This window comes from Harpia harpyja, chromosome 12 (genome assembly GCF_026419915.1).
Source record: "Harpia harpyja isolate bHarHar1 chromosome 12, bHarHar1 primary haplotype, whole genome shotgun sequence".
Taxonomy (NCBI): domain Eukaryota; kingdom Metazoa; phylum Chordata; class Aves; order Accipitriformes; family Accipitridae; genus Harpia; species Harpia harpyja.
Genome location: NC_068951.1, coordinates 8270742 through 8285051, shown reverse-complemented (window position 1 = coordinate 8285051; position 14310 = coordinate 8270742). Strand labels below are relative to the sequence as shown.

The 14310-nt window shown below is 55.1% G+C and overlaps 1 protein-coding gene across 1 annotated transcript in view; it reads left to right on the top strand.

The window, feature by feature from the left end:
- The window catches only part of CUX1 (cut like homeobox 1), a 283672-nt gene extending 269362 nt beyond the window's left edge, over nt 1-14310 (top strand). The window contains exons 15-23 of the mRNA XM_052804541.1: nt 1072-1208; nt 1667-1733; nt 2978-3090; nt 3759-3875; nt 6191-6274; nt 6774-6830; nt 9952-10032; nt 11942-12006; nt 12496-14310. Coding sequence (XP_052660501.1) covers nt 1072-1208; nt 1667-1733; nt 2978-3090; nt 3759-3875; nt 6191-6274; nt 6774-6830; nt 9952-10032; nt 11942-12006; nt 12496-12556 — 782 coding nt within the window. The 3' untranslated portion in view covers nt 12557-14310. The remainder of the gene's footprint in view (nt 1-1071; nt 1209-1666; nt 1734-2977; nt 3091-3758; nt 3876-6190; nt 6275-6773; nt 6831-9951; nt 10033-11941; nt 12007-12495) is intronic.

The following is a 14310-nucleotide window of genomic DNA, read 5'->3' as shown; positions in this document are numbered from 1 at the left end:
AGGGACGTATCCTGCATCCCTGCAGCGGGGAGGCTGGCGGTGCAAAATGCAGGGTTTGAACCTTGATCTGAGCAGTTTTTTCAGCCAGGCAGAGGCCCAGACATTGCTGGCCACAAGGGAGAAAGGTGAAAGAAGTAGATTTCTGCTGCAGGACAAGGCTTCTGCTTGCTGACGCTCTGCGTTTCAGGATGGATTTGCAAATGGAGCAAGGAGCTTGCCCTGCGGTGCTGGTCCTGTGCTTCTCGCTGTAGCTGCGTTTTGGCTCCGACGCGACTCTCCGTTGCTTCGCATCTGGGCTGGGGTTATACAAGGGGAATGAGAGGGTTTTGTTTTGCTCCTGGAGCATTCCAGCCAGCGCCTGTTGTGGTTTAGGGCGTGGGTTTTACTTGGGGGGGGCAACTGGAAGGAGGGTTCATTTGTCGAAAATGGGCCGAGCGGGGATGCCAGGGGCTGCACGGCCTTGCCCAGCACCTGAGGGCAGGATTGGTCCCACCTGAGCTCCTCCTTGGAGATGTCCCTCAGCCCGCTCCAACCCCCGCCCCCCCCAGCAGCCGTCTGCCCCGTGTGTGCCTGTCACAGCACCCACAGCCGGGAATGGGCTGCCCGGAGGCTCCATCACACAGACCGGACTTGGGGATCGGTTCGTGGGCTCAGCTCCCCTTATCCCTCTCCAGGTCCCCCCACTCTGCCCAGCCAGGATGCTGCCAGGTACCCCTGGGGCACCAAAAATATATTGCTGATGCGTTTGAAGCAGCCGTGCCAGTGCAAGCAGCTGCCTGCTCGCATTGCCTCTGGCACTGGGACGTGGCACTGGTCCTGCCCGGGGATGGCTGCCCACCCTGGGGCATCGCCAAGGTGGGCCGGATCCCTGGTTGCCTTTGCCTGGAGCAGAGCAGGGATTGCTGGTGTGGTCCCTCCTGCTGCCCCCAGAAATAAGGAGAAAACAGGGTTGCTGCCTGTGAGTTGGCTTTGGTGCTCCAGGTGGGGGTTTCTCAGCTTTTCGGTGTCCACTTGGCAAAATTTGGGGGTTTTGGGCCACCCCTGGGTGACGGCCCCGGCTCTGTTTTCCAGTGCGCTGTGCGGAGCTGCAGATCCAGCTGACAGAGTCTGTGTCCACGCTGGCTGGCCAAAAGGAGCTCATCGCCAAGCTGGAGCACGACCTCAGCACCATCCAGGCCCTGTCCGCCGTGCATCGCCCGGATGCAGAGGTAACCCTGACCCATGACGCTCGGCTCTCGGCAGCAGGCAGAGACCACTCAAAATGGCCCCAGAGGTTGACTGTCACTGATGGAGGGGTCAACAGCAGGCATGGGGGTTGTTTGATCCCCTCCTCTTTTTTCTCCTTCTTTTTTTTCCAACTCGCCCAGCAGAGGGTTGCATTGTCCCCGTGCAATGGATGGTACTGGTGTGGGAGGGAGTCACAGTGGTGGCATCCAGGGACCGTCCAGCCCTTCTCCTTCCCGGGCAAAGGATGGGATTTGAGGGTTGAACACCAGCCTCTCCACGTTGTCTCAGTCTTGATCTTTGCAGGGTGCTTGTTTGTCAGCAATGCTTCCCACGAGGCTGTGGGTGCCAGGACAGCAGCAGGACCCAGGAGGGGTTTGCTTTGGCCAGGCACCTTTGGGCGGGTGGGAAATACTTAATCCCTTCTGCTTGTGCTGCCCAGGGTGCGGCCGTCCCCAGCCTGGAGAAGATACCTGAGCCCATCAAGGAGGCCACGGCGCTGTTTTACGGTGAGAGGCGGGCGCGAAGCTGGAGCCGTGCTGCGAGCCAAGGTGCTGGCAGGGGCCATCCTGGTGCCATGGGTAGGGTGGTCACCTCTTGGGATGGCGGCATGAGGATGCTCCTAAGCAGGCACAGACATCACCTGCCCAGCATGTCCATCACTGGGGCCAGTGATGGGTTTTCCACGCTCAGCATGGTTTGCTGGTCCTCCAGCTGCTCCCGAGATGGTGCAGTAGCCCTGTGCCAGGCCTGGCTCTGTGCCGAGTCAGTGAACCCAGGCTGAACCAAACACCCTGCACTTTAACTCCTGCTCTTTCCACACCAAACCCCCTCCAGAGCCAGTGAGCTAAACATTTCCTTTACATTGGCTCCTGCGCCGAGGTCTGCAGGAGAAAATGAATCAAACAAGTAATGACACTTGGCTCCTCTGGAAGAAAACCCACTTCCTTTCTGGGTGGGTTTTTGTTGTTGTTTTTGGTTGTTTTTTGTTTTGAAAGGTTTTGAAAACACATCATAAACAATATCACAGCAACAGTCCCACCAAGCCAAACAACCTGCAGCCACCCATCCTGCGCTATGAATAGATCCTCTGTGCAGCTGGTTGAGTCACAGCCTCGGGGACGTATTTCTCCTTGGCCGTGGATGCCTCCCACTGCTGGGAAGGCAGAGTGGGGAGAGATGGCCGCAGCCCCCCCCAGGGTACCGGCAGAGCCCCGTCGTGGGGGGCAGCTGCATGGGGCACCCACAAAATGGGGCTCCTGGGCACGGCAAGCTGGCGATGGCTGCAGGCGAGCAGCCCCTGCTTTGCTGGGGTGGCTGAAAGAGGAGAAAGTACAAAATGGGGGTGACTGTTTTGCAAGGAGGGGAAGGGGAGAGAAGAGTACATGGATGGAGGGGCTGGTTGCGGCACTGGGTCTTTTCTTAGGGCTACGGCTGCTGCAGAAGCTGCAGGATGGAGTCGTAGCAGGGACTGGGAGGGTTGGGGTCATGGGAAGGCAGCCACAGGTTGCACCAAATAACGTGACTGGTTGTCCCTGGGGAGTGAACCTGTCCATTCCCTGGATGTCCCCAAAAAATGAACAAAAGCATAAAAACTAGTCCACGCTGTAATAGCTGTGCACAGGAATTTATCTGCCTGGGTGCCCCTGAGGTCCCATGGTGTCAGAGGGGGAACCTCGAGCAAGCCCTGCTCGCTCCAGGATGGATGGTGGGCATCTGCCAGGTCACCTCTCATACCAAGCCTTGTCTGCAGGTCACCCGCCGTCCCCTGGCACTTCGTTCCCCGAGGGGCAGGTGGACTCGCTCCTCTCCATCATCTCCAGCCAGAGGGAACGCTTCCGGGCCAGGAACCAGGAGCTGGAGGGGGTACGTCGGGTGGGGAAGGTGGCCAGCGGGGGCTGCAGGACCTGCAGTCTAGAGCTGGCTGCTTTAATGACCTGCAGGGAATTTATTATCAGCACAACGCAGTCAGCACCACTGCAAGCGAGAGAAAAATCTATTCTGCTGTTAGCAGGACCAAAGCCCCCCCCCAGCCCGTCGGTGTTGCTCCACTTCAAGGACAGGTCCGAATCCCTGTTGCCTTGCACGTGTGCTTGGCCGTCTGGCACAGCGTTCGTGGGTGCCCTATAAAAAGCACATAGGGAATGTGGTTTGGAGTAAAAACCCGATAGCTCTGCAAATTGAAGTACAGCTCAAAATGACCTCTTCAAAGCCAGCAGGCTGGCTTTCCACCTCCTGTGGGGCAAGGTCTCAGCCCAAAGCCACCCACAGCCACCCTGGCTGTCCGGCCCTTCTTCGGCCACGGAGGGATCAGGTTCGTTAATGGTTCGGGATTGGAGGCCTCGTTCAGCAGCAGCTGGGAAAATTTTAATTTGGGAGCAATTTTAATTCAAAGCCGTGGGATTTGAAGTACTGAGAGGGGACTAAACTCCAGCTGGACACACCAAATCAACACCCCCTTCTACTTCCCACCTGGGCAGATCCTGTCCTCCCCCCAGCCTCGCTGCTAATGGCCCCCTCACTCCCCCATGCAGGAGAACCGCATGATGCAGCACACGGTGCACGCTCTGCAGAGCGAGCTGGACAACCTGAGAGCCGACAACATCAAGCTCTACGAGAAGATCAAGTTCCTGCAGAGCTACCCCGGCCGGGTGAGTGGCTATCTGTCTGTCCGTCCTCCACCTGGGTTCACACGGACGGACAGACTCCAAACGCAGACCATTACCCTATGTGTACAGGACCAATGGGGAAATTGCACATTACCCACATGCACCTTGCATGAAAGTTAGAAAATCAGAGCTAATCGGGGTGAAGAAGGTTTGAATGCTCTGTATAGAGGAGGAGGTACCCAGCCTCTCTGCTGGGAAGGTAGTTTTTAACTGTGCTGAAGGGTGGCTGACATCTTCGATGACAGAAGCTCAGACCCTCCCCGAAAGAGCTGCTAGAAACGCCTTTGATGCTCACTGCCAGCAGCGTGATGCTCCAGCAGGCAAGTCGTGGATGCTCCTGCCCAGCCAGGCAGCAAAATGTTAAATTGGGACCTTCTGCAATAAATCCCTACAGTCAGAGGCTGAAAAATAATTCATCCTGTCATACCTATGTTCATTCCCCACTGCTCTGAATTTCTTGTGGCCAGCAGAGAGAGCTGCTCGGCTTCTCACTCTCCTGGGCAGCCAGGGCCTGTCCCCAAAAGAGCAGAAACCGGCCCAAAACCATCCCAGTAACACCAGGAGGAGGCTGGGGAGGGGGGCCAGACTTTGCTGCAACCTGCTCTTCTCATGTCACGTCCCTTGGGGGTTTCATCCCTGGAAATCCCTGGGGGTTTTGGCAGCGGGTCAGGCTGCCGCCTGGGGAGCTTTCAGCTGCAACCACTTCCTTGGTTGGAGCTGGGCTACCGTGACCTCAGGCTTTCCTTATAAATGCAAAAGTGACAATAACGGGGGGTGGGACATCGGTTCGAATGCCGGCTCCTCACCCTGCCTTCTGCTTACCCTGCCGTCCTCCCCCAAAGCTGCTGACTGGACTGAGTCCTTTTTATTGATGGATATTTTAATAGCATTTGGGGATGGGAAACTCCTACAGCCGTGAAGGACCTTATTTGGTTCTTTTATTTATGTCTCAGTGATGACGCTGGGTCGGGGCCTCTGACATTTTTGCCCGTTTCTCCCGCGGAAGATCATACCCCTGTTTATCTGCTGCCACAAGGCAACCCCTGAATGCCATTCACATGATCTAAAGAGCAAAAGCCTTCGACGCAGCAGCACAGAGGATTGCATAATTCACCACCTAATCGGGCATGTGACATGTTAAAAATAATCATCAAAGATCATTCAATAAGGCCAGGCTATAGCGAATTCATCGCCCCTAAATTGGGAGCTGGTCTCATCGCTGGCTTCTGACTGCGCGGTGACCCGTGGATCGTATTGCGGCGTGTAAGGGCATATTTGCTAAAGGTCTGCGTGCAGCGGGGTTTACCCGCGGTGAAACGGAGCCACCGGCCAGCGTGCTGGGGTGGTCGGGCAGGAGGACAACCAGCGGCACGTAGTAAATGGTCCAGAAAGACCTTGGTAAATGTCAGCATCACGGTGCTGGCAGGGCAGAGCTGGAGAAGGCACAGTGCTGGGGGAGAGAGATGGATTAGCACCGGAGCCCTTGAGCAGGGGCATGCAGCCCACGTAGCTGAGAGCCAGGGCTCACACTGGACTACGATCATGCCTGGTGGCAGCACGTGCTGTTTCCAGGCTGGATTTAGGTATGAACGACGTGGAATCTGCAATTCTTGTGACCTGCAGAGGTAGCATTGGAGAAAGGAGGAGCAGGGATGTGCAGGCTGCGCGAGCATCCTCGGGGTTCGCTGCCGCCGTTCCTCCAGCACCGCCTGCGAGGCTGCGCGAGGGGAACCTCTGTCCCAGGAGGAGTTTAAAACCCAGCCTGGCTGAACCGACCTAAACCTTTCACTTCTTTGAAGGAGTTTCCTTCATTTTCCTTGCCCTTTGCCCAGCTAATAACAGCTGTATGTTTAAACAATGATTTCCTCCTCCTAAACTGCTGTCTGCCTCCTACCCGGCCCAGCAGCAAAGGAATTCAGAGTGGGATTTGCACTAGCCCAGGTGTTTCCAGGTGAGCTCTCTGGGGTGACACAGATGACTATTATTTCACGGAAAGGGCAAAAAATAGGGAGGCGCAGGTGGAGTCCCCGTGGAAGAAAGGACTTTGTTAAATAGCTCCTGTTGTGCTTCTCCTTTTTGAAGGGGACAGATGCTGTCGGCCCCGCAGGTCAGCTCTGGGCTGTGCTGCTCCATCCTTTGGGGGTGATGTCTTCCAAATGAGCAGCTCAGGGGGGTTGGCGGGGGGGCCTGTCCCTGTGCTGGGTGTCCATACACCTCTTGCACTGGCGGGGGATAGGCACGGGCAGCTACGCCAGCACCGGTGCCCGCTGGCTCTCACCTTGCCTTTGCTCCCGCAGGGCGGCAGCAGGGACGACACCGAGCAGCGCTACTCCTCCCAGTACGAAGAGCGCCTGGACCCCTTCTCCTCCTTCAGCAGGAAGGTATGAAAAGCCCCCAGCACCCTCCCTCCGCATCAGACCCTCCTTCTGCCATGGGATCGTTGACTCCCGCGGCCGGGGTAGGACTCAGCCGGCCCTGTTTTGGCACCACAGAGCCTGGCTTTGCCCAGCATAGGGAGGAAAGAGGCTTTGCAGCGTGCTGCGGGCGATGAGCAGGTTGCTTTGCTCGGTTCTGGTTTTGCTCACAGCAAGGTGGTCCGGGTGTGTTGAAGGGAGGGAGCAGCCAGAGAATGAAACCTCTCAGGGAAATTATTTTATGACTCGGATGAAATCCAGGGACAGCACAAAACATACTCAAATGCCATTCACATTAAAAAATAATTTAAAAAAAAAAAGCCGTTGTCCACACCCAGTGTCCCCTACAGCTGTGTGTATGGGGGCATGGGAGCATCCCAAGGCACAGAGCTCCTTTCCTGATTTGCAAACCCCAAATCAGCCATTTGAGGCTCAAAAATCAGCTTCTTGTACTGTTTACTTGCAGGAACGCCAGCGGAAGTACCTGAGCCTCAGTCCCTGGGATAAAGCCACGCTGAGCATGGTGAGTGGGCTGCATCCGCCGTGCCACAGTGGGTGACGAGAGGTTTTTAGCCCAGTGCCTGCACTGGGAATGCTGCTGCTGGGCTTGGCCATGGGTGGGGGACAGACACCATCCCTGCTCCGCCGGGCAGGGGTGCAGTCCATGCCAGGGCCGCGCTGGGGCTCAGTTTGGGAGAACTCAATTTCCTCCCTTCCCTTTTCCTTCCCTTTTCCCCCACTCCATCCCACAGCATCCCAGGGGGTCCTGGCCAGAGCGGGTGACCCAGACCCAACCCAGCCAGCGATGCCACAGCCCAGGCCGCTGCAGTGTCAGGGCACAGCCCGGGAGCTCGGGGACAGCGTGTGTCTCAGAGGATCACCATGAACTTCTGTCTCTCCCCCGGGGAAGTGCTGGGAGGAGGATGCGCTGGGCTGCGGGAAGCAGCTCTCCTCTGGTTTGTAACATGGCTGGGGGGGCTCAGCACTGCACCCCCGGCCGAGGGCTGGCCCGGGGACAAAGCCTCTTTGCACACAGCATGCAGTCGGGGTTAGCTCAGCCCGACTCCCCATAGAAGACTCACCCAGAGAGCCCCGGCACCCCGCACAGCTGGGGAGCAGGCGAGCGCCGGGCCGCGAAGGGTCCCGCTCCAGGGGAGACGCTCTGCCTTGCACAGCACAGCATCCTCGGGCGCATAGTGGTTTCTTATCGCATTCTCCAGAAAAACCTCTTCTCGAGCCCTGACCCTTCCTGCTCTTCCAAAAAAAGCATCGGGGAAAATATTGGGGAGCTGCTAGTGTCTGCAGCAGCAGAGGGTCCTTGCCTGAGCCGTAGCGGGCAGGAGGGCTGCTGCTGCCACGGTGGGTATTGGGTACCATCTCTTAGGGATGAATACTGCTTTCTGAGCTAAAAGTGTTGTTACTGAGATCTGACATTATTTGTGACATTAGCAGCAGGCTCGGGATCAGGTTTTGGCCGAGCTAACCCCCAGCTGTCTGGCACAACAGAGGTTAATGTGGGACCGCTGGTCTGCAACAGCCACAGAATACAGAACTATCTTGTAATAAAGGCAAAGTTGTCATTTGCATAAAAACCAAGCAAATGCCAACATGAATATGGATTGGGTGGCGTGCCAGCACCACAGAGAATTAATGAAAGGCATTTACAAAAAAAACTGACTTAGGGGAGTTATTCCTTGGGAATATTTAAGAACATAATCTTGTTTGTTACAGCAGCCTCCGCCATGGCCATGAATAGCAAAGAAGATTTCAGCCCAGAGTTGGTTTGGTGGGAGATCTGTGGGTTTTAATGCCAGCTTTGGAAAGCCCACGTTGTGGTTTGGGGAATGTGCTTATGTCCATAATGAATCCCTAACGTTTACAGCAGGAATAAAAAGTTCTATGTAGGAAGGTAGGATCCATCCTTCGTAAGCTGCTTTTCTAGGCTGCGGTTAGTCCCGGCTTTGGCTCTTTTGAAGGGATGGACACAAAGATTTTCCCATTGGGACTCCAGTGTCCTGAGCCAGAAGGGCTCAGACATCGTTAGGGTCTGGCTGCTGTTCAGTGGCCTCCCCAAAATGAGGGGTTGGAGCACGACACTGCCTGGTCCCGCAGGGTTTCTCGTACCCAGCGAGCTCGGACATCTCTGCGGGCTGGCGCAGGACTGGCAAAGGTGGAGGGTAAATCTTTCAGGATAGACCCTGCAGAGCCAGAGAAATGGGTAAACCTGCAGACCAGGGTACTAGTGAGGTTTTGAAGATGCCCAAGGCATTTCCATGTTCCTGGTTGTTCTCTGAAATCCCACAGGGCAATGTCCATCTGGCACTCCCTACTTTGGGGGTGCTTTGCTTTAGCCCGAGCAGTGCTGTGTGCCTTCCCAAGGGTCGTTGATGCTCCTCCACCTCGTGACCTCTCCCGCAGCGGTACCCAGCCGTGCTGGGGACTGGCAGCAGGAGGAGGCAGCACTTGCCTGAGAGCTCATGCTCAGGGGTGAGGAAGCAGGGGTGAAGACCTTCCCTTAAATACAGTTATCTGTGACAAGTCGGAAGAGCAGCGGGACAAGCTGTGGGACCCCAGGGACCTGCGCGGACCACCAGGCCCAGCCATGAGCCTCCCCCGTGCAGCAGCAGGGCTGTTACTGGGGAAAGCAGCCAAGGGTCCGGCACGCAACTCCCCTAAAATCAATAGCCTAGCAGCAACTGGCATCCTTGAGAGCATACATTTTCCAAGGTGCTCAGCCATCACTGCAGCCTGGCAGAGGGTGTTCACAGCTCTCAGCAAGCACATTGCCTCGCCACTGCCAAAGCTGGGGACTCCACACCGTACCAAGCCTTTAATCCCACTTTACCGGCTCTTTGCTGCCGGTGGGTCCAGAGCCATGGCACGGGACCGTGGTTGCTTTAGGCTGAGCTGGCTGGAGGTTCACAGGGAGGGACGCCAGGAGCTGGAGGAGCATGCAAACCCCAGGGTGCAGAGTGGTCACCCTTAAAACATGCCAGGGCGCTTGGGAGGCTGTACCATCGCTGTGGGTCTGGCTACAAAATCCTCCTCTGAGACATTCCTGGGGTCCCACAGCAGAGCTGGGGTGCAGGCAGGGCTGTGCAGCAAGGCCAGCTTTCGGGAACACCAGCGTAGCGTTTGCTCAGCCGCCCTGCTGAGGAGGCGGCGAGGGGACGCTGCAAATCACAAATTGTTTGAGCTGATGAATTAAAAATGTGCGAGACTTAATTACTGCCGGGGTTTCTCTCCGGAGCAGCGCTGTGCCGCAGGCAGGCACTGAGTCAGGGCTGGTGCAGAGGGAGCAGGCAGAGCCAGTGGAGAAAGCTGGGGTAAAAGCAGCTCAAAATGAACTCTGAGAGTTTTCAGTGCAGGAAACCCCACGGTTCGCAGCCCTGAATTCACCTCGATTTGGGCAGTTTTGGGCTGAGAGCATAGGCACTTGTGGTAGTCACCTTGAAGGAGAGCGGCTGCTCAGAGATGAGCACAGATGGGTGGCAAAGCATCCCATCTTGCCCACACATTTACGTAGGGTCTAGCACAAACAGGGCCCTGATCTCAGCCAATGTCTCTCCGAGACTGTGCGCGGGGAGGGCTGGTTTCCACTGAACCACATTAAAATGGGGTTTTCTGTTCTGCTCTTGCTGCAGGGGCGGCTCATCCTGTCCAACAAGACAGCTCGTACGGTTGCCTTCTTCTACACCCTGTTCCTACACTGCCTTGTCTTCCTGGTAAGTGCAGGGGCCACGTAGGGAGGGGGGCACCCCAAAAAAGTGTCAGCAAGCATCCCATCCAGGGGCAATTTTTGCTTTTTTAAGATATTAAGCCAAGTGAGTGCGTTGCAGCTGCTATCTCACTGGCTCCGGAGGCACAGGGCGGCTGGGACCGTGGGCAGCACGGCTCAGCGGAGACACGTACATGCCAATAAATATGCCCCTTGGCTTCATGGGGCAGGAATGGCCACCCTTGGGTGGGCACGGACTTGCCCAAGGACAGGAGCTGGAAGCCATCTGTGTCTTCATGTCGTGCCTGGAAACAGCCGTGGGGCCCTGGTGCCACCGTCCTGGGAGCTCACACGGGGTTTAGCCTATTTGGGTGCAGGTCTGGTTTGCCATCCCTGCACGCAGGCAAGCAAGTCCTCTGCTCATCAGGCAGCAAAATTTTGATTAATTATTGTGAAGCTAATACCGTAAGCAATTTTAGGAATAAAATACATCCCGTGACCCCACATTGCCTGTTTCTAGACCATGTGCAATTCCACCTTCCTATTTCTGCATACATCCCTTAACCTCCTGCTCAGTGGAGCTCGGTTACGTTCACTGCCTCTCCAAGTGATGAGCTCTGCCTCTGCATTATGCTGTGCGAGCTGTGGTTCTCCCCACGGTTCTTACTTGCCCTGTGGCTCTGTTTTTCTCTAGTTTTCAAATTTCCATGACTGTACGTAGGGTTGGAAATAGAGAGGTAGAGGTTTGGTTAGGAATAGAGGCTTGAGCCAGCCCAAATCCCCTGGGATTCAGTTGTGGTACAAACTCCTCCTATATTCTTGCAGTTTCTGGGAGTTTATTTATCATTTCAGGGAAAAAAAACCCAAAGAAATCATCAATAATTAAACGATGAAACAAGATGAAAGACAAATCAGAACAATATTTCTCCTGATCTTCTCAAAGTAAAACCGACTTTGTGTTATTTTGGTGAGGAAAGGAGCAAAGAAAATAAAAAGTTAAACATCATTAAACTTTAAAGCTCTAACCCCCCAAAAAAAAGTGAAATTCATAAATATTACATGGCTGGAACGATCTTACTTCCTCTAGACACAAAAGGGCCTGACATCCAGCACCCAGCACTGCCTGGGCTGGGCACACACCATGTGTCTGACTGGGGACCGGACAATCCGCCGGCTCCTCCATCCTGGCGGTGGGAGCAATGTCTTTGCTGCTAATCCCGGGAGACAGCGCGGCCTTCACCCCTTCCCGCCTGCTGCCTTCTGCCTGTTGTGATTTCAATTAACCCTAATTTGGAGGCCCGCTGACGGGTGTTTGTGGAGTTAGAGTATTTCCCTGGTGATAAGATAACAACGGCTTACAAATCCCCAAGGCTTGAGTGCATCAGCCTGGGACGGGAGGGCTTCTCCCTCTTCCCAGCGCCCACCGCTGCCTCCCCGCCTCCTCGGACCACAGCTTTGAAATGGAAACCTGGTGGCCTGAAGGGAAAAAGGAGCCAAACCGAGCAGTGACCTTCCTTAAGCCTGTTCCAAAAACACATCTCCATCTGGGTGCAGCCTCGAGCGTGCCCGCCTTACCTCAAACCGCCGCAGCTGCGGCAGCGCTGCCCCGGCAAAAATAACCCACTGGAAAAGGTCGTCCTGACCGTCCTGAGGGCAACCGCCTGAAACACACGCTGGGTTTCTCCATGCTGGTAGTGTAAGGCTGCGACACTGATTTTACCCAGAGCATCGCTGCAGGTCTCTGCTTGATGCACTAAAGCCACGGATGCCTGCAAAACACTGTAGCAGAGATTTTGCCAGTGGCCACGGGAACAGGATGGCAGGGATGGGATGGCCCAGCGGTGACACGGGCTGCTGCAAGGGTGGGCAGAGATGGGCAGGTGAAAGCAGAGCTGATTGCATTTCTTATTTTGCAGGTGCTCTACAAAACGGCCTGGAGCGAGAGCGTGGGAAGGGATTGTGCCGCGTACTGTGCTAAGAAGTGGGTGTGAGGATAGGCTGGGTCAGCCTGGCCCCGGGGCTCGGCAGCATTGTCCACCCAGGTTCGGTGGACAGAGCCCGGTGGTTTGCAGCAGTTTTTGGGTGCTGCTTAATGCACATCTATCCTGCAAATGAGGGTGGTTCACTGGGTTTTAAATCCTTAATCCAATGAGGATGAGGGGGGAGAAAAAGTGCACGGAGCGAGGCAACCGCCTGTCTTCAGGCAGGTGTTTTCCAAATCCCTTCCCTTGAGCTGTTCTTGCCCGGGTGAGGAAGCCTGCTAAAGCCAAACGTGAGCCTGGAGATCAGGATCAGGCCCGTGCCTTCACTCCGGTTGCCCTGAGCAGCTCCCAGGCGCTGCTGCCCATGGCTGGGGGAAAGCGTGGTGCTAATTATCATGGCTAGCGCTCAGAAACGAAGCAGCTCCTGCTCAGCCGCCAAAGTGCTTCAGACCTTGCTGTGAGTTAACATGGCTGTGCCCTTTCCCCAGGTACGCCGACCACGTCCACAAGTTCCACGAGAACGGGGACACGGGCGACATGTGGCAGTGACGGATGGACGCAACTTCGCTGGCGCCCGCTCCCCTTTCATCCTGCGGCAGGATCTGTCCCTTCGCTCCCTGCTGGCCACTTCGCTGTAGCTTTGCTTTCTGCTTTGTAGGATGGAGGCAATGATCATCCCCCACTCCCACCCTTGGAAATCAAAAGCCTCAGCTAACGGAGAGTTGTTTTGCAGGACACGGTGTTTCCAGCCCTGCCTCCCTCCCTGGAGGAGGCTGCAGTGGTGCCCGTGTCCTCCCGGGTGTCCCAGAGAGCTGTCTTTACCAAAATACATGGAAAATGCAAGACTAGAGGTACTCTTCTCAGATACAATCTCTCTTTCCATCCTGTTTCGAATTCAGTGCAACACTGGGTGGACTAAATTTAGCCAGGAATGGGGGGAAAAAACAACATCCTGAACCTTGCATTTTCAAGTGTGGTGATATTTGAGAATTCCTATTTTACTCCCATTTATTGAATTATCAGAAAGCAAGCAGTCCTGCCAGGTTGTGACGGAGCAAGCGAGACAGCAGCAGATAAAAATCAGCCATCCCCAAAGACGGGGTTGCTCAGCACCTTGCCTTCTTGCTGCCTCCCAAGTCAAATTAAGCTGTTGCTCAGCCCTGTGCTCCATCTGAAGGGCTTCTTGGGACCTTCTGCAGCACCCCGTATCACCCCACTGAGCGCCAGCAGATGCTCGTCTTGAACTCGAGCCATCAGCTTGAAAACAGCCCAGCTAGTTATGACTTAATGGGCATGAAGGGAGGTGTTGCTGGTCAGGACGGATCTCACTGGGATGCTCCGGACGCTCACCTTGCTGAGATGTTTCTGCGGAGTGTTGGTTGCCCTGCTGGGTGCAACGGCTTCACCTAATCCAAGGCAGTACCTGGCCTTACGGGGCTTTACTTGCCTTGTAGTTGATCTGCTCAATATCTGCCCCTTTTAGGAAACTACAAGTCAAATCAAGCAATTGCTGGTGGCGGGTTTGCTGGGTGATGAACACTGGGCTGCTAATTTGGGTTGATTTGGGGAGAAAGAGGTGATAGGAGAAGCTCTGATTAAAAAGAGCACCTCCTGTTCCTGCCTCGGCTCGCTGTGACCACGTGGTGCAGGAAGATATTAGCTTGTTAGCTAATGGTGGTCCTCAATTAAAATTCCCCTTCCGAAGATAGAATAGTGTTGCTTCCAATTAATATTTCATTGCAGATTCAGATCTATTCACATTCACGCTGCTGGGAAGCTGAGGCCTCTAACGGAGCATGCAGGCAGCGATAGGCTTCACATCTGCCACGGGCAGCCCAGGTTTATTTATAGGAGCTGTGGCCCGTGGCAAAATGTAAAATACTCATAAATCGAAGGGAGGGATAAACCCTGAGGGACCAACCTGCACCTGTCCCGCTCGGCGTGGGGTAAGCTGAGCCCGTCCGGAAGGGAGGCACCCATGGGGCGAGATGCCAGCGAGGGGCGAGGGGGGTGATGCTGCCGCGTGCCGGGGACCTCTTCATAAAAATAATCAACTTCAGATGTGGAGGAGATGAGCTTTTGCTGTCTGAAATCAGTAGCTCAGAAACATGATCTGGGGAAGGGTGGGATGCTTGTTGAGGCTTTGTTGGGAAGGTTAAATTTGCTTTTTTTAGAAGCTGTATGTGGTGTCTTGGAATTGCAAAACTTCTGCAGTTATTCACACTTGTACTCTTCATAAATGACTTAACATAGATGTTGAGTTCTGCAGGACAAGTGATAAAATAAACTTAGACATGCATTGA